The 21024-nt window shown below is 43.3% G+C and overlaps 1 protein-coding gene across 1 annotated transcript in view; it reads left to right on the forward strand.

Moving 5' to 3' along the window:
• Positions 1–21024, forward strand: part of LOC126235822 (transforming growth factor-beta-induced protein ig-h3) — a 307809-nt gene that overhangs the window by 272871 nt on the left and 13914 nt on the right. The window contains exons 3-5 of the mRNA XM_049944672.1: positions 8623–8928; positions 17952–18161; positions 20475–20762. Of these exons, the coding sequence (XP_049800629.1) occupies positions 8623–8928; positions 17952–18161; positions 20475–20762 (804 nt within the window). The remainder of the gene's footprint in view (positions 1–8622; positions 8929–17951; positions 18162–20474; positions 20763–21024) is intronic.

Raw genomic sequence — 21024 nt, forward strand, 5'->3', positions numbered from 1 at the left:
GTGCTTGACTACCATGGGGTCCCAGCCTTACAGCATTTTTTGCCTTCAGTGCTGCATGTCTGTCCTTGCTATTCCTTTTCCCTCCCTTGGGGAAGATGTCTGGGGTGTTTTTCGGAATGTGTTGTGCATTTTCAGTAGCTGGCATAAGAACAGTCTCGCCACTGTTTTTCGTTACTTTTTTCCTTTATTCGTTCACCTTCTCCTATCCTTCCTGCGCTTCAGCGTTTGAGTCTCCTCTTTTTCTTCTTCCTCCCTGTGTGCTCCTGAAGACTGGCCCATGCGTCTGACGTGTAACAGGTGACGGGGTAACGCGCAATTTCCAGTCCTGGGTCGACATAGGGTTCGCACGTATCCCCTGGTACAGGCCAGGCCCAGGAAGGGATGACTGCCTGAGCTGCTACCTTGCCAAATTACCGACTGGTCCCTCTGTCAGGTGTTCAGGAGGTGTGACCTGATGTGTGAACAATCAGCTAAGGCAGATGAGCGCCCAGTTGGAAGAAGCACGTCATCAGAGACACTGGCAGTCAAGGGGATTTTTTCGCAATGAGCCAACATCATCTTCACAGTCCACGTCTACCAAACGTAAACGGAATGAAGCTCCAGATTCCAAGACCCTTCCAGCTGCACAACGGTTCCCTGTGGCTTCATGTACTGAAGACAGTCAATCCTTTGCAACAGTGAATCCGTTTGTTATTCAGAAAGGTGTTGATACAACTGACGACCCTGTGAAATTCTGACCTCGTTTACGCAGGCATTTGGAGACTATTACTGATTTTCAAGTACAAAAAATGTTTTCTGCTTCGCTTCTCCATCGCGTCGAGGCCCATAGAACTCTTAATTCTTCCAGTGGTGTTATTTACACTAGGCTGCTCGATGGTCTGACAGTGGCAGAAATCCAATTGCGCCTCTCTGATGAGGGTGTCATTACTGTCCATCAGGCAATGAAAAAGGTAGATGTATACTTAGTGCCCAAACACACTCTTTCTCATATTTGATAGTGGTTCTTCCGTCCAAGATCAAAGCAGGCTATGAAGTCATCACAGTGCGACCACACATTCCAAACCCGATGCGCAGCTACCAGTGTCATTGTTTCAACCACACTCAAATGTCTTGTCGACACCTGGCTAAATGTGTAACCTGTGGTAGGGATGCGCATGAGTGGTTTTCTGCCTCCTTCCCTCCGCTCTATCAACTGCAATGGCGACCATGCTCCGCCTCTCGAGATTGTTCTGTGTATCTCGATGAGCGGGCTGTCCAGGAGATCTGGGTAAAGGAAAAAGTGCCTTACCTGATTGCTCCCAAATCATTGGCTAGTCCAAAACCTACATTCTACCGTCTTGCACTTACAGTATTGTTCGTGCTACATCCCACTCCATGAAGGATATGTCCACGCAGACATGCGACCTTAAATTAAGCACTGTGGTCGTAAAATAGCTGAAATCTACCAGTGTCATTGTAGCATCGCTGGCTCCTCGTCCAGCTGTGCAACAAGCCACCAAACATTTTCCTCCTGGGGTGAAGTTACCTACACAACTGGCAGGCCAGGAAGGACAGTAGTAGTAGTCCTGCAAAGACTTCTTACGTCCCCCCAGCCAACAAACATTTGAGTCTTCCTCTGCCAACAGGAAAGGTTCCAAGAAACCAAACTAAGGCAAATGGTCTTCTCCTTCGCCAACTCGGAGACACTCTTCGACGGTGTCGCCACGTGACACCCCGCCCAGTCAACCTCCGTGTCGCCAGTGTGCACTGCCAACCGTTTTTCTGCCATGGACTCTGCAGACCAACAGAGGAAGGATGCCGACGCCTCTGTAGATCTCGTGGACCAGGTGTTCCAGCCTCGGCGCCCTGTAGCAGTCTTTGGAGGCTGGCACTCGACAGCCGCCGAGGTGATACCCCTTCATTTTTCCCTCCTCCCCTTTTCTCGTTATGACTATCCTTCAGTGAAACGTTTGTGGCCTTCGATCAAACAGAGAGGAACTATGGCTGCTCTTAGAATCGCACCATCCACTTGTTCTCTGCCTCCAGGAAACAAAATTTGCATCCTCACGACCACTTTGAGCCCTCGCTTTTCCTCCCCTTCCGTTTTCACCTCCTCCACTCCTCCCTCCCCGAGGATGGCATTCCATCTCATGGGGGAGTCATGCTGCTCATACGGGGTGACGTTCATAGTCATCCCATCTCAGACTGCCCGCCTTCAAGTTGTTGCATTTCACCTTTTCCTTCCTCACTTGATCGTTTCCCTTTGTGCCTTTTACGTCCCTCATCATTCGATGTCACCAGGGCAGACATCCTCCAGCTTATTGCCCAGCTTCCTCACTCCTTTCTGCTGCTCAGTGACCTTAATGGGCACCATCCCCTTTGGGGTTCTCCCAGAACCTGTCAGAGGCGCTCTCTTGGCTGACCTTCTCAATCAACTTAATCTCCTCTGCCTTAACAATGGAGAACCCACGTTCGTTTCAGACTCCACTCACAAGTATTCCCATTTGGACCTATCCTTCTGCACTGCCCAGCTTGCCCGTCATCTCGAGGGGTCGGTTCTCTCTGACAATTACTCGAGCGACCATTTCCTGTGTGCTATCCATCTGCTGACTCCTACCCCACCTACATGCACACCCAACTGGTCGACTGGAGACTTTACACCTCCCTGGTGACCACTGACGAACAATTCCCCAGGTGTGACGACCAGGTAGAATATCTTGCAAACGTTATTCTTTCCGCCGCAGAATGTTCTATTCCTCGCACTTCCTCTTTACCGTGGCGTGTCCCAGTCCCTCGGTGGACTGAGGCGTACTGCGACTCGTTCGCGCTCGGAGACATGCTCTCCACGTTTTTAACCGTTATCCTGCAATGGCACACTGCATTCACTGTAAACAGTTGCATGCACAGTGTCGTCGCATTCTACGAGATAGCAAAAAGCTAGCCGGATTTCATTCACTAGTTCTTTTAACAGTTCCATTCCTCCTTCCATCATGTGGGTCAACCTCCAATGTGTCTCTGGGACCAAGATTCAGTCCCCAATTTCCGGCCTGACAGTAGCTGACGATGTCTTGGTAGACCCTATTGCTATCTCCAACATGTTTGGCCGTCATTTTGCGGAGATTTCGAGCTCCTTCCCACTATCACCCTGCCCTCCTCCACGGGAAATGAGATGAGGTGGCTCAAGTGATAACCTTCACTTCTCAGAATCATGAGTGCTACGGTGCCGCCTTTACTATGAGGGAGCTAGATAATGCTCTCACTTCATCCAGATCCTCCGCCCCATGGCCAGACTATGTTCATATTCAGATGTTGCAGCACCTTTCTCTTCTGGGCAAGCACTTTCTCCTTCATACGGCCGACCGCATCTGGGCATAGGGCACGTTTCCCACACACTGGCGTGAAACCACTGTCATATCCATACCTAAGCCTGGTAAGGACATACACCTTCCTTCTAGCTACCGCCCCATTTCTCTCACCTTCTGTGGTTGCAAAGTGATGGAATGCATGATTCATGCCTGGCTGGTATGGTGGCTAGAGTCTCGCAATTTACTAACTCTGGATAGTGTGGATTTCGGGCGCGCCGTTCTGCAGTTGACTATATCGTCACTTTCTCCGCCAACGTCATGAATGGTTTTCTGCGGAAATCCCAGACTGTGGCTGTATTTTTCAATTTGGAGAAATTCTACGACACATGCTGAAAGAGTGGTATCCTCTGTGGTCACTACATGGGGACATCTGTGGCTGCATGCCTTGTTTCCTTCAGTAATTTTTAAAAGACAGAGTTTTCAAGGTACCTGTGTGTTCTGCCTTGTCGGACATCTTTATTTAGGAAATCGGTGTGTCTCAGGGTTCCGTCCTGAGCGTCGTCCTCTTTCCTATCGCCATTAACCCCATTGTGGCCTGTCTCCCGCCCGACATCTTCAGCTCCGTTTTCCTTGACTGTTTTGCCATCTATTGCAGTTCTTCACGGACCTGTCTCATTGAGCGGCGTCTTTAGCGATGTCACGATCGTCTTTACTCATAGACCATCGACAATGGCTTTCGTTTTTCCACTGACAAAACCATTTGTATGAATTTCTGGCGGCGCAATTGGTTTCTTCCAGCATCTGTACATCTTAGGCCTGTTGCTCTTCCGTTCGTTGAAACTACGAAATTCCTGGGACTCATTCTCGCTCGAACTTTCCTGGACCTCCCATGTGTCTTACCTGGCGGCCCGCTGTATTCGGTCCATCAGTATCCTACGTCTCTTCAGTGGTACTTCCTGGGGAGCAGATCGAACCATCCTCCTCCGTTTGTACCGGTCCCTTGTCCGTTCGAAACTAGACTATGGGTATTTCGTCCCTCTTACGCCGTCTCGATGCTATCCACCATCGTGGCATCCGTTTGGCCACTGGCGCCTATTACATCCGGTTGAGAGACTATGTGAAAGCTGGCAAACTACTGCTGTCCTATAGCCTTGAATTTCTCCTCAGCAGATATGCATGCCGTTTGTCTGTCATGCATGGTCACCCGTCCTATGCCTCCTTCGATGACTCCTTTGATCGCCAGTGTGGGGCGAGTCCGTCTCCTCTGTTACCTCCTGGAGTTCGCTTTTAACTCTTGCTCTGGCAGCTATCTGCCACTTTCCCGATGGGTGTGAACCCTTCACCACATTGGCTTCGTACGGCGGCCCATGTTCACCTTGGCCTTCATTCGCTTCCTAAGGACACTACTCAAGCCCCGCTCCACTGCCTTAAGTTTCACGACCTTCGCACGGAACTTCGAAAGTGCCTTCGTGTACAGTGATGGTTCTCGGACTCACCGTGATGTGCCTTTGTCATTGACACCAACGTTTATTGGTATCAGCTTCCGAAACACTGCTCAGTATTTACAGCAGCGCTCTTTGCCCTGCATCAGGCCACGCAGTACATCCGTCGACACAGGCAGTGTGCTGTGCACTGTCCATCCCTTAGTGCAACAAGTTCAGGAACCATTGATGGACCGCCATTTCTTGACCGAATGCCGTGAGTTTGTGGTTTCCTGGTCACGTCGGTCTGACAAGAAACGAGATGCTGCTGCCAAGGCTGCAGTCCTCGTACCTCAGCCCGCTAGTTCTTCAGTCACCCCCAATGATGTCTGCGTTGCCGTCTGTCAGCAGGTGGTGTCATTTTGGCGTCACCACTGGTCCTCCCTTTATGGGAATAAGCCCTGGGTTATGAAGCCTCTCCCACCGGCTTGGACGATCTCCTCTCGGCGCTCTTGCCGAGAGATCATTTCAGTTGTATCGGGCACTGTCTTTTTAGCCATCGAAATTAAGTGGTGCTCCCCACTTTGGGCTCATTGCGCTCAACCATTGATGGACCGCCATTTCTTGACCGAATGCCCATTTTTTTTAACCACATACGTTCTCTTTCGAGTTTGCCGTCTGAATTATCGGCCGTTTCAGCGAACGACGCGCGGGCTGTCGACCGCGTTTTATAGCTTATCCGACATTTAATCTTTAGTTCAGGACCTCCGTTTCTCTGTGGAGTATTTCATAGACCTTTCTCCGCGTCCCTGTTTTTAGCTATCTTCTCTTCCGTCGATTGGTATGAAGGTGTAGTCGTTTTTAACTCCTCTTTGTCTTCGTGTATTATAGTTCTGACAGGGGCGCTTGTGACCCTAGTTGTTTTGGCTCACTAAAAACAAAACAAACTGATCAATATTTAGTTATCTTTTCCGTGAAGGCTTTGTTTTTTCAGGTGAGTCTTCATTTTATCTACGTATTTGAAGCTGTAATATGAAGAACAAAATGGTCTCAAAATTTCCCTGAGATACAGTTATAATCCAAACAAAAATAAAATCCTCCAAAATGGCATTCACGACACAAATATCTTTTAAAAGTCTGTTGCCATTAAAACTACATTCTTGCAGCGTTCAGCAGTCGCAGAAATGAGCCCATAAGGTTTCATTATTAACATATATGAGGGCAATCAAATGTGTTAGCAAGGTTAAGAGGAACAGTCACAAGTCACAGGATATTAGTCACCAGAAACAAACAGTTTTATACAATTAACGAAACGTCATCTGGGCTGGAATTAATAATCGATGATTGCTAAGATCCATCGCTGTCTATAGCCAAAAGATAAAGCTGTTCAGTTGCACAATTGTCTCACATATATTTCCTGAAGTCGCGAAGATGATTGAGATGTTTGAAGCATCTGTCATGTTGCTGTGGTGGTGACTACGTATCTTCTTAAAACATCACCAGCTGGCAGAGCACAGAACTGCTCTGTCAAAGCCTGCCATCTGTTGCAGAAAGACGTCTGCAGATTTCATTGCTGGGCCATCAACAAGTGAGAGCTTGCGAACCATTCAACGAAACATCGATATGGGCTTTCGGAGGCGAAGGACCACTCCTGTACCCCTGATGACTGCATGACACAAAGTCTTAAAACTCGCCTGAGCCCGTCAACACAGACATTAGAATGCTGATGACTGGAAACATGTTGCCTAATCGGATGAGTCTCGTATCAAATTTTATCAAGCGGATGGACGTGTATGGATACGGAGACAACCTCATGAATCCATAGATCTTGCACGTCAGCAGGGCACTGTTAAAGCTGGTGGAGGCTCTGTAATTGTTGGAGCACGTGCAGTGGGAGTAATATGGGACCCCTGACACGTCTAGATATGACTCTGGCAGGTGACACGTACGTAAGCATCCTGTCTGATCACCTGCATCCATACATGTCCATTGTGCATTCCGACGGACTTGGGCAATTCCAGCAGGACAATGTGACACCTGACACGTCCAGAATTGCTCCATGAACACTCTTCTGAGTTTAAACACTTCCGCTGGCAATGGAACTCCCCGGACATGAACATTATTGAGCATATCTGGGATGCCTTGCAAAGTGCTGTTCTGGGTAGAACGTCATCCCCTCGTACTCTTACGGATTGATGGTGTCGATTTCCTCCTGTACTACTTGAGATGTTAGTTGAGTCCATGCCACGTCGTGTTGCTGCACTTCTGCGTACTCGTGGGGGCCGTACACGACGGCTTTTCAGTGTGTGTGTGTGTGTGTGTGTGTGTGTGTGTGTGTGTGTGTGTGTTTCTTGCTGTGGCCATGTCCGAAAAACAACCCACAAACATACGAATAAAAGAACTTTGTTCGGTATCTTCTTCCATAATTAACATTTAGGCTGTAAGACAATCTGCCATAGCGGTAGGTCATTTCGTTCCATTAGATATGAATGAAATGTACGAGGGTCACTCCAAAAGAAATGCACACTATTTTTGTAAAAATACAGTTTTCATTCTGCATGTGTGAAAGTTTTACAGTGTGTAGATAAATCCTTCCCGCTTGTTTTCAAACTTCGTTCAACCTGTTCCCGTGAGTGGCGCCGTCACAGCATGTCTTCAAGATGGATGCTACACTTGACGTTCGTCAGAAGCAACGTCCTGCCATAGAATTCCTGTGCTGTGAAAACGAGATAATGGGAAACACCCACAAGAGGTTGAAAAAGGTGTATGGAGATGCTGCTGCCGATCGCGGTACAGTTAGTCAGTGGGCAAGCAGGTTACGTGATGAAAGCGGGCACGGCAATATTGAGGATTGTCCTCGCAGCGGCAGGCCTCGTACTGCACGCACTCCAGACAATGTGCAGAGATTTAACGAATTCGTGACTGCTGACACTCATCACAGTGAACGAATTGTCACGCTACGTTGGGATAGGGGAAGGAAGTGTTTGCAGAATACTGAAAATGTTGGCGTTAAAAAAGGTTTGTGTCAGGTGGGTTCCCAGGAGGTTGACAGTGGCTCACAAAGAAACAAGAAAAACGGTATGCAGCGAACTGTTGGAACAGTACGAGAATGGTGGAGATGAATTTCTTGGAAGAATTGTGACAGGTGATGAAACATGGCTCCATTTTTCACACGAGACGAAGAGGCAATCAATGGAGTGGCATCATGCAGATTCAACCAAGGAAAAAAATTCAAAATCACACCTTCTGCTGGAAAATTTATGGCTACGGTGTTTTTCGATTCCGAAGGACTCTTGCTTGTGGTCATCATTCCACGTGGAACCACCATAAATTCTGATGCATATGTGACGACACTGAAGAAAGTTCAAGCTCGACTGAGTCGTGTTCGACTACATTGACAAAAGCAGGGCGTTTTGCTGTTGCACGACAATGCACGGCCACATGTCAGTCAAAAAACCATGGAAGCGATCGCAAAACTCGGATGGACAACACTGAAACACCCGCCTTACAGTCCTGACCTGGCTCCATGAGACTATCATCTCTTTGGGAAACTGAAAGACGTTCTTCGTGGAACAAGGTTTGAAGATGATGACTCCCTTGTGCACGCTGCCAAACAGTGGCTCCAAACAGGTTGGTCCAGAATTTTGCCGTGCGGGTATACAGGCGCTGGTTCCAAAATGGCGTAAGGCAGTTGAGAGGGTTGAAATTATGTGGAGAAATGAAAAAAATTGTTCCTAAAGGATGTATCTACACACTGTAAAACTTTCTAACATGTAGAATAAAAGATGGATACAAAAAAAATAGTGTGTGTTTCGTTTGGAGTGACACTCGTACAGCTGTGATTAGTTTTAGATATCCCAGAACTCCTTCCGGACGGGACCCATGGAGTAGAATTAATGTAAAGCAACGCTACACAGGCACGCAGTACGCGAACGGCGCGCGAGTGGTGCTGGAGCGCGTGGACGTGCCCGGCGGGATCCTGGTGGTGGTGGACGGCTACCTCTTCCCGGAGGACCTGGAGGCGGAGGCGGCGCCGCCCGCTGCGCAGTCGCTCGTCAAGGTGACGGCGCCCCCAGCAGCCCCCACTGCGCCGGCGCCCGGCCACGACGCCAACTCCACCTTCCTCGAGAACGTCAGCCACGTACTCTCATTCCTCAAGAGCGGCGTCCGCGTCTTCAGGGACTTCCTCTCGCGCTCCAACGTCTCCCAGCTGCTCAAGGACGGTAAGTGCAGTGTGCGAGAACCAAATCGCACGTCTCTCAAAATCAGATTCTTTGTTAATTTCGGTAGAATATTCTGTTTTTCAGTTCACGAAGCAGATTATACAGACATTAAGCAAGGGAATATTGCCAACTGGTATTTTCTGTGCTTTATCTAAAGCGTTTTATTGTGCAGTTTGCAGTATTCTCTTACAGATGTATGTGAAATCCTGTTGGTAACTGATTTTCGTATTCTACTATACTAAGATCCACGAACGATAGCGCTTTGTGCAGATGGAGAAAAAGTACAGAGATGGCATTGCTGGCGGTACGAAGTGACAGCTGCGGTACACGCATACACGTGCTTTGAGATTAGATTAGATTAGTTTAGTTTTTCGTTCCATAGATCCGTGCTGAGGACATCCTCGTGGATGTGGAACATGTCATTTTTTTAAGCTGAAATAACAATACTAATAGTATGAATACATACAATACATCATTTGTTTCTATTAAAAAATTCGTCAATGGAGTAGGAGGAGTTGACTACTAGTAAGTGGGAGTCGTTCAGTCTCCTTTTAAACTGATCTTTATTTGTAACATAAATTTTTTATGTTTGCTGGCAAATTATTGAAGATGAGTGCTCCTGAGTAGTGGACCCCTTTTTGAACTGAAGTGCTTTTAAGTCCTTGTGCAGATCATTTTTGTTCCTGGTATTGTATGTATGAACTGAGCTATTTGTTGGAAAAAGATATATATTATTTAGGACAAATTTCATTAAGGAGTAAATATACTGAGAGACAGTAGTTAGTATACCCAGTTCTTTGAAGAGGTTTCTACAGGACGTCCGTGAATTTACTCCACAAATAATACGTATTACACGCTTTTTGACTCTGAAAACTTTTGTTTGATATGACAAGTTACCCCAAAATATTATACCATATGACATTATGGAATGAAAGTAAGCAAGCTTTTTCATTTTCATGTCGCCTTTGTCTGCTAATACTTGAATTGCAAATACAGATTTGTTAAGGCGTTTCTGCAGTTTTGTGGTGTTCTCCTCCCAACTGAATTTATTATCAAGTTGTAATCCCAGGAATTTAAGACTGTCAACAACTTCTATCTGCTCTTCTTTATACTTTATGCATATGCTGGGTGGAAACCTCTTACAGGTTCTGAATTGCATATAGTGAGTCTTTTCGAAATTTAATGTCAGTGAGTTGGCTTTAAACCGTTTATTAATATCCATGAAAATATCATTAGCAGATCTTTCTAGAAATACACTCGACATACTATTTATTGCAATACTTGTGTCATCTGCAAGCAAAACGAACTCTGCTTCTTTCAGTGTAACCGATGACAGATCATTAATGTACACAAAAAAAGCAATGGCCCTAAGATGGATCCTTGTGGGACACCACATGTAATCTCTTCCCATTCTGATGATGACTGATGACTTAATTCCCTAGTCCCTTGCACTGACACCATTTGTTTCCTGTTAGTGAGGTATGACTTGAACCATTTTGCAGCACTGCCCGTGACACCATAGAATTCTAATTTATTTAAGAGGATGTTGTGAGTCACACAATCGAATGCCTTTGACAAATAACATAAAATACCTGCTGCTTGTAATTTGTTATTTAATGAATTAATTACATTTTCACTGTAGGTGTAAATAGCCTTCTCAATACCAGAACCCTTCAGAAATTCAATCTGTGTTCTTGACAATATGTTATTTGTGGTCAGATGGTTGAGAAGCTGCCTGAATTTTTGAGAATGCTGCAAAAAGTGAAATCGGTCTGTACTTTGATGGTATCTCTTTATCCCCTTTCTTGAATAGAGGCTTAACATCTGCATATTTTAGCCAGTCAGGAAATGTCCCAGTTATAATTGACTGGTTACACAAGTAACTTAGAATTGTACTAAACTCACAAGAATGCTTGATGAAAGCGTGTATCCCGCAGATTATGTTTCTCACTTGCATGTGTAGAATCTGTCACTTACCACCACCAACAGCCATGACAACTCGCAACAAATGGAACAAAAATTCACTAAATAACTCGCTATGATCACATTACATAGTCGTACTGCATACAGCATTCATAGCAGAACGCTCAGAACACTGCTGAACGCTCATTCACTGTCGGAGAATGCGTAACGTAGGTGTGCAGGACAAGCATAACTCGACTGCCATCATTTGTGACTGCAACTATAAAACGATGCAGAGTGTTGCATTAAGAAACTCAGGAAGTGTTCACAATGAAACAGTTCCTTCACAAAAGGGAATATCATCGCAGGTGTACCACAGAGACCAATACTGGGCCTGCTGTTGCTCTTGTTACATATAAATCGTCTACATCTACATACATACTCTACAAGCCAGCAAGCAGTATTCGTTGTGGGTACCTTGTACCACTGCCACTAGTTTCCTGTCATGTTCCACTTGTAAATGAAGTGAGGAAAAAGATTGTCTATATGCTCCTGCACAAGTCGTAATTATTCTTACCATGTCTTAACGGATCTTATGAATAACGTACATTGGTGGCAGTAGAATTGTTTTTGCCGTCTGCCAATTCCCAAAATTTTCTCAATGGCGTTTCGTGAAAATCACGTCATCTCCCTCCAATGATTTCCATTTGAGTGATGTAGATGCTTCATTAACAGTTGTACATTGATCAGATTTGCCAGTAACAAATTCAGCAGCATGCCTCTGAACTGTTAGTGCCTTGTTTTAATTCGACCTGGTTGGAACCAAAATACTCGACCAGTAGTCAAGAATGGGTCGCACATGTGTTCTATATGTGATCTCCTTTACACATAAACTACTCTTTCATAAAATCCTCCCAATAAACCGAAGTCTAAGATTCACCTTCCCTACTACTCATTTCATTTCATTTTCTTTGCAGTGTTACACATAGATATTTAATTACTATAATTGTGTCAGGATGCATACAGAAACAAGGACCTTACGAAAAGGAAATAAAAAAAAGCTGTACCTGAAGCACACCACAGAGTTCTGAGAACAACCAGAAAGAAAGCAACATCCACAATGTATATGGCATCGTAAATAATACCAGGAAAGGATGTCAACTGCAGGCAGCAGCTCTTTAAATCAGTGGAAACATTATGGTTGGATCACAGACCTGGAAAGAATATTTTGATAACTTATTGGACTGTCTTGAACCAGAAAGCAACCTAAAGAAAACTTGCCCTACTATAGCTGAACTACTTGCAAATGACCCAATATACAAAGTAGTAACCAGCAGATAGAAGAAACTGAAAAACCACAAAGTGGCTAAAAGTGAAAGAATACCAGTGAAATTAATGAAATATGCAATAACAAAGTTAATGAGAAAATGTTTCATCCTATTCTTAAGATTTGGCAAGATGAAAAAGTGCTGGTGAATGGAAGGAATCAGTCTTTGTCTCTATACACGATAAAGGAGATAAACGGAACTGTAGGAATTAGTGGAATATCCGTACTAGTCACAGTGTACAAAGGACTCTCTTGTATAATATTGCAAAGACTCACTCTCCTATATTGAGGACATATTAAAGGACTACCGAAATGGTTTTCAGAAAAATAGACAGCATGTCTGCATAAAGAGTCCATCGCTGAAAAAGTATGGGTGTACAACAACAGCAGCAATTACCTGTATTTCTCCCAGTGTGTTCAATGTTCGCAGTTGAGTCACCTTTCGTCAGTACAGATATAGTGAAAAACAAATCGTACATATGTTGCACTATTCACCAATAGTGCACAGGGTGACTCATGATAATAGAGTTGGCACCAAGATCTACAGCCTTTCTGCCATAAGCAGAAATTGTTTCCAACAAGATTGGTTATATTTTGTGAAAATATGCATGGGAAATGTGGTCTCTGGCCTCCACCTAAGATTATGGTCCTCTTTGGTTCTATTAATGATGATTTTTGGTTTGTGTAAGGCAGGTGTCTGTCACATGCCTTTGCAGGTGTGGTACGTCATACATTGGTCAGATCATGTGGACTGTGAAGGAGTGGTGTACAGAGCATAAGAATCACAGACACTTAAGAGCTGAGCAGATTTGCTATTGCAACACATTTTCTTGGCACCAGTCATCCTATAGAATATAGCAGAACAGAGAATCTAGCTGAAACTCTAAAACAGTCATCACGCCAGTGTGGAAGCATGGAGCTTGAGCAATAGAGGATGACCACCATTTATGTCTTTGAAAATAAAGTGACAGAAAAGTCTGTGCCAGCATTTGACCAATTGACACAAACCTTGGCTTGAAGATAAATGAAGAACTAGTTAAGCCAGCCAGCCAACCCTTGGTAGTAGGAAACAGCACATAACAGCAAGAACTGGAGGCAAGCAGTGAGAGTGTTAAGAGGTCATCACATCCCAAGCCGAGAGAATGAATGAGTGTCAAACAGTATACCACCAATATTGTACTTGAACATTACAGGATTGTTTTTCGTACTTATCTACATTAGTTTACAATTTTCTATGTGTAGAGCAAACTGTCATTCACCACAGTAAAGAAAAATTCTGTATGTCATTTTATATCCACCTGTAGTCACACAACAAAGACACTTTCCCCTACACAGCAGCATCATCAGCAAACAGTTGCAGGCTACTGCTCACTCTGTCCATCAGATTATTTATGTATAGAGAACAAGAGTGGTTCTGTCACATTTCCTGGGGCACACCTGATGATAACCTTGCCTGTGATGAACATTGTCCATAGTTTGTCTAGCCACCTTCTCCACTTGCTGGGACCTTCATTAAATCTGCAGTGGGGCACTGTCAGTTGCTTTCTTCTATCACGTATCCAAAAAGCAGGAATAACTCCCTTTGCTGATAATACAAGTAATAAATAAAGACTAATGAAGTGACTCTTTAAAATATAAAAATTTCTTGAAATTTAATAATTGGTTCTCTGCAAATGGACTGTCACTGCATTTAGATAAGATACACTACATACAGATTAAGCTTATCCATTACAGATGACTGTTAACGGAACATAAATACATAAAACTGCAACCAGTCACTTTTTTGAATAGGTATTTATTATTCCATGAAATGGTTTTCAGACCTTTTCAGGTTCATCTTCTGATGGTTTTCTGGAAGTTAAATAACTTTCTTGCATATTGCTGGTTGCTGGCTCTGTGACACGAAGATGGAACATGCTTTGATGCATTACCTATTCAAAAAAGTGACAGGTTGCAGCTTTATATATTTACAGTATATACAATTCAATATTGTAGGTGATCTGACCACATCATCACAAAGAATGCATGGAGGTAAATCAATAAATGTAACAGGGTATTCTAAATTTTTAGGTATTCATACTGATAAGAGCCTGAACTGGAAGTCACAGATTACAGATATTCTTAAATATCTACATCCTGCAGCTTTTGGATGATGGGTAATATAAGATTGTGGAGAATGAAAATGTCTGGAAGTTGACTTAACTTTCCCAATTTTCTTTTACTAATGTCTTAAGACAAGATTTTCTGGGGATAACTCATGATTGAGGGGAAAGCATTTGTTGTGCAGAAGCTTCTAATCAGGATAATATGTAGTGTCCACTCTAGAATCTCTTTCAGCCATAATGTTTGATGTTACTCTTGTGGTTGTTACGTGAAATACATGTTGAAGTGTTTGGCAATAAAATGTACACAGAGATGTTAAATACTACCATTATCCTATCTATGAATAAATCTACTACTGGTGGCATCTACAGTTTTTATATGCAAATAAACAGATATATATTTAAAATATGTACAATTATTGAAATATTATAAGATACTAAATTTAAAAATCCATTCATAAATCTATCCTGTGCCCTGCTTAAAGAATGTTGTTTTCCACTGGGAAAAAAACATTGCTGCTAAATCTTCCGTGAGAATATCCTTGGCTACCACAGGGCCGCAGTCTTTTCAGCATTACTTCCTTTCCATGATGCAAGCTTATACTTCCACTATCCCTTTCCTCCTCTGCCTCCCCATTAGATGGTTTTCTTAGTGTAGACACTGGTTGGACATGCCTTATGATCAGGGACTAAAGTTTCCATGCCCAGTGTTTTCTACAACTTTTCATTCAGTAAATGGATGGGCCTGTTGTTGGGTTTAACCTACCACCAATTTTCAAAATTCTCCAAAAGTGCAGAACATGCAGGGAAGGTCACCCATTTTATCCATGCCATTGTGGGGGCGGTCATAAAGTACCTGCATGGTGGTGGCCCCCCTGACCATGTAGGGATCATGCAGTTGATACCTGAGCTGAAAACTTCCCATGTATGCCATGTAGTATGTGCTCATCATGATTGTGGCATGGGGACTCTGAGCAATGGATTACTGGCCAGGTAGCTCTTGCTGACACTGGGTGGCGCCCATGGAAAGAGCCCCCGTTTGGAGTGGGTAGCACCATGGCGAATGAGCCACAGATGAAGTGGATGAAGTTATCTCCTGCTGGTGGTCATATGGCCCTAACAGTCTCTATGGAAGGAAAGTCTTCATTTGATGCAGATAGATAAACCATGCAATGTTCCATCCCCTGCTATGATGTGAGGGGAGCATGAGCTAAGTAGCACACAGAGAAATATTCCCTGCAATACTTGGTTTACACAAGGGCTGATGAGGATTCTTTCTTCACCACAAAGCCCTTATTATTAGTGGAGAACATAGAAGACAAGTTTGAGGAAGTTGCAGCCATTCCTAAAATGAAAAGTGGGTCAATTTTTATCAAAAAAGGATCCCCTGCCCAGTCAAGAGTGCTGCTCACTTCTAAGAAATCGGGTGACCTACTGGTAACTGTCACTCCCCATAATAGTCTAAATACAGTTCAGGGCATCATTTTTCACAGAGACCTGCTCTTGCAATGTGATCATGAGCTTACATGTCAACCTGGAGTGATGGCATTGTCTGTCGTGTCCATGGGCAGTCAGAGGACAACAGAGTTGCTACTGGTGCCTTCGTCTTGGCCTTTGAGGGTGATTCATTGCCTGGAAAGGTCAAGATGATGGTATACTGATGTGAGGTGAAACCATATGCCCCCCCCCCCCCCCCCATGTGGTGTTTCAGGTGTTTGAAATTCAGACACATGTCTTTGTGCTGCAACATTAGCTCCATCTGTTTAGATTGTGGGTAACCACTGCATGCAAATACCACTTGTACCACTCTTCCCATCTGCGTTAACTGTGAAAAGCACCATTCTTCCCGCTCACCAAATTGTGCCATTTTCCAGAAAGAGAAGAAAATAAGACTGTGGTCAAACTAACTTGTCAAGAGGCCAGGAAGAAGGATGAGTAGTTGCAACCAGCATGTATGACAGTGTCATATGCTACAGCTACAGTGATGTCGCTCCATTTGGTGATGGTACTACTACTCATTACACCTCATACAGTGGGTCCACAGGGCTGCTCAATCTTGTCTGCCCCCTCCCCCACCCCCCTCCCTGATGGTTTGGGGGCTTTCCTCTTGCTGCTCCCTCCACAACCACTTTGGGATTGTTGGCTTCCCTCCCAGTGGGGATATTGGCCCCACCTCCCAACTGCAGACAGTTCTCCTTCCTTGGGACACTTCCTTCCAAGGATTCTGTTGGTCTACAACTGTATGCCAGCCACTGACTGAAGGACCCACCACAGGGTGCTGGTCACAGGGATTCATGATCACCATCATTGCCTGAAACTGATTCAGAGAAGCCCTCGGAATCCTCCAAGGAGAGAAAAGATTAGTAGTAGTAGTAGAGATTTTGGTGGACTCCACACAACCATATCCCACCTGCTCCACTCATGTGGCTGAAGCAGCAACTCTGGAACCTCCCGAGGCCCTCAGCTAGTGGCAGCAGGTGACCATAGGGCATAATCTGCCTCCTTGGTCCCTTCATGGACTCCTGCTTTGCCCTTCAGGAGACTTTGTTTCCAGCAAACTGGACCCCAGCCCTTTGTGGACACCAGGGCTATTGCTGGCTCCACATTTGCCATACTTGGCTGACCCATGGTCATCTCGTCCTTCACAAGGACCCACCCAACTGTCATTGTGGTTCTTGTTTGGCGGTGGTCAACATTTTGTAAACTGTCCCAACCCAGCCATCCTCCAGTGGAGTCTTAATCTCCCAGAGTTGCTATGCCTAGTGTTATGAGGTGATGCCTCAGTGGCTGACTTAGTTTTGTTTTATTTGTGAAGGGGGCCTGTTACCACTTAAGGAAGGCCCACTTCACCATATCAGCCCACTGAGGGGTTGGCAGAACACTCTGGTACCTCCTCTATCCAGACCAGGCTGCAACTGTCTTGGTGACCCACCTCAGCCCTCGCCCTGTCTGCTCTTTTACTATTCCTGCCTCTCTCGCATGGTCTGTTCAGCATGTTAGTCTTATGTCTATCTGTGCTTCTCTTTCCCTGTCTGTGTTGCCAGTCTTTCCTAGGCAGTTTCTGAGTGGGTTACCTCTGGTAAGTGATGGGCAGGGGTGGGGGGTGGCCTGCAAGTAGGGGCTATATAATCTCATCATTGCATTCTAATTCTGTGGGCTTCCAGCTACTTCACCTTGCCTGCCTTTCTTCCTATATCCCCTCTTCTTTTTTGTTCCTTGTCTAGCCTTCATTGACCATTGGTAGACCTTAAAGTTTTCTTCCCCTCGGTTTTTGTGGTAGACCATGTCTGGTCTATGGTCATGTAGACCTGTCTATCTGAGGAGAAAAGGACTGATAACCTAGTAGTCTGGTCCCTTTGATCATCCAATCAACCAATCATAACAGGAATATTACTAAGCTTTTATTCATTGTTGTCTTGTGTATGTAGCTCACAACTATGGGGAATTTGTCAATCACTAGGCCTGTTCTGCACTTGGGCTAGAAAGTAAGACCCACATCACACAGATAGAATAATATTGCTGATACTAAAAAAAGGAAGTAGTGCACAAATCATTTTATAGTCATCAGTATTTAAATTTCATTGTTTTGTGTCTTACAGTCAACAAAATAGCAGTTTTTGTGTAAATCATAATTACCAGTAATAATTTGTAAATACACATGTCAATTGTTCTTAACACATTGTCCATTACAGGTGAAGAGTACACAGTGTTTGTGCCAATCGACAATGCTTTCCAAAGGTGGCATCCTATTGACTGGGGGTTTTATCCCTTCTCTGTGCCAGAATTCACAGAAAGTATCATGATCAACCACTTTGTGAAAGGGAACCTACGTCAAAATAAGATAAAAGATGGGCAAACAGCAGTAACATTGGGAGGGCGTGAAATTCACTTTTCTAAAGAACGTAAGTAAATTATTTTTCTTTCTTCTTCCTTATTTATTTATTTTTTTACAAACAACTAGTTTATAAATGTATCACTTTTGCTAACACTTTTTACAAATAATACTTATGAAAATTGTGTGTAATGATACATTTCTTTAAAAATAAAATACATATTGTAGGAATTTCTCCATGCCAAAGTCATTTTATTCATCCTTCCACTTACGTTAAGCAGCATCATGGTCACTGACATTGGCCAGAACATGAATTAATATAAGAGAAACTTTGTTTGCCACTACCATGAATAAGTATAAGGATTGTAACTTCCTAGTTGATTCTACTGTGGTCTTACAAAAATGCTTCATAGCAAATTTTATATGAGCCACTACTTAGAAACCACCTGTTGTTAGACAATTAATGTAGCCAACAAATCTTACAAAACAATTAAAAAATGCACCAGTTACCACTAAATGCAAGAATGATTTATCCAGTTACCTTTACTGCAATGCATGCGTTTGATCACTTCAAAGGCAGTTAAAATGGAGGTGAATGATAAGATGATACAGTAATCTGTTAAACTTACTTTCATAAGTATCATTGCCAGTATATGAGATCTCTCAACATTTATACAATACACTGTCAAATAATTTGTTTTATTCCTAGTTACTACTAATTAAAAGCAAGGAATTACAGTATGAACAAAAATAATACATCTTCTCATAAAGTGTGTATGCTAGACCATGTGTGTCACTTTATGTATTATTTATTTACTTATTGCCATCACATGAAATGTTTTCTAATAAGTGGCTATGGCAAATCTTGCTAACTACTAAAGAAAAAGAATGGTATATTGTAATTTTAGAATAAATTCTCTGCTGTTACATAAAATTGTGGCATAATGTATTGGTAATTTCCTTGAAGAGGCACATTATAAATTGTTTATATTAAACTAAATTGAAACTATATCTAAACCTAGAGCAATCTTGCACATCTAAGTGTTGCTACTTCTATTTGATGTTACTTAAGGTTATCTTTTGAAGGAATTCTAACATTTTACACCATACAAGGTTTCCTGGGATATGTAAGTAATGCTGAATCAGAAAAATATTGTTTATCTACATCCATCAATAGATTCTGTTACCCTTGAAAATTATTTAGTCTATTACTTGTTCTGCTCCTGTGACATCATGCATACACCCACAAAGTTCTTAGATTATTTTTGTTGCACTCAGATTAGCATTCTATTATCTAAACTGATCCTTCCTGTTTCCTTGTTCTGCAGCTGCTCTTCTGTCCCTTCTTGTCAGTTCATGCTGTCTTTCCTCTTCCTGTTATTCTTGTGACATCAGCTGAGTTCCATCTTTATGGTTTCCATGTGTCTCTGACAGATAAAATTCTAACTACTGTGGTGACACCTTCTGGCTTACATTGTTGAACATACCTGAAAATATTCTAACTCTTTCTTCTATTTCTTTGTCCCCCCCCCCCACACACACACACAAACTACTTCAGTTTTTTATATATCCGTGCATTGCAAATTCGATGGTGATATGCTCTGGTGATCCAAGCTGTCTGTAGTCACACACATTGTTCCATTGTTTAATCCTATACAGATATGCTGAGTATGGTCTGAGACTAAGAATAAAGTGGACCATATAACATTACCTGTGAAATAAAGTCTGACCTGGCCATTCCTGAAATAGTACCTTTAACTGTTGCAAACCACACACCTGTGAGAATGAAGCAGGCCACTACAGATTACCAAATGCCCCTGTGACTTCCACCAGTGTACAGAGTACACAGTGATCCCTCAGTGTACATATATGTTGCTTCTTTTATAATATTCAATGCCTGATTGATCACACTTCCATTAATTTCTCTTCCTGAAACTGATAATGATTTTCATTGCACCCCCTCTCTTCTCTTAGCTACTTTAGTCTCTTGGACAGCAATCTTTCTTGCACTTTTCCAGGTTAATCAAAATGCATATTGTTTGGTAGGACATCACCAATGTGGAATCCTTACCACCCCCTTTATTAAGAGTGAGGATCTGTGCTGATTTCCATTGATATGTGTTTATCCATTGCAACATATTTGCCAAGTAAGGTGCAGTCTTGCCCTCCAGTGCTTCATAACTTCTGCCTTCATGCATTCTGGTACAGGTGACTTTCATTTCTTTAACTGATGTACAGCTAGTGTTACTTGTTCTGAGAGAGAGAGAGAGAGAGTGAGAGATAGATAGATAGATAGATAGATAGATAGATAGATAGATATTATGTACGTGAGCAATTTGTTATTGTATATTATGATATTTACATATGATTTACTTTCTTTCAGCAAATTCTGGACTTTCTGTGAATGGAGCAGCTATTGTAAATGGTGATACTCCTGTGTCTGGTGGAAATATAATGTTCATTGGAGAAGTTTTATTTGTTAATGATGGAGTAGTGCAGCGACTTCACATGGAAAATAGGGATAAAGAAACGCCACCTCTCCTTGCCTTCCCATGGTTTGGCTCCCAGTTTTTGTCACATGCATTTCTTGCACTGGAGGAAAAAGAGCAATTTACACACATTACCAGATTTGTAAATTTGGCTGATCTGGCTCCACACATCACTGGTTCAGGTAATGTCATTTTATAACATTAGAGGATGATGATGATGATGATGATGATGATGATGATGATGATGTAAAATAAAAGCCCTGGCTGCTGTAGTATGAAGTTCATGCATTGTACTATTCAGTTTCTAGAGTGCTGCAGTGTGCGAGCATTCAGCATCTAGTTTATTACAGTGTTTAATGTAATTAATTATTTATTTTTGTCATTGCAAGCTCCCTTCTAGCTCTCATCAGCAAATATGGCTAGGGATTCTCACTGGTGTAGGAT

The sequence above is a fragment of the Schistocerca nitens genome, chromosome 2 (assembly GCF_023898315.1).
Source record: "Schistocerca nitens isolate TAMUIC-IGC-003100 chromosome 2, iqSchNite1.1, whole genome shotgun sequence".
Taxonomy (NCBI): Eukaryota; Metazoa; Arthropoda; class Insecta; order Orthoptera; family Acrididae; genus Schistocerca; species Schistocerca nitens.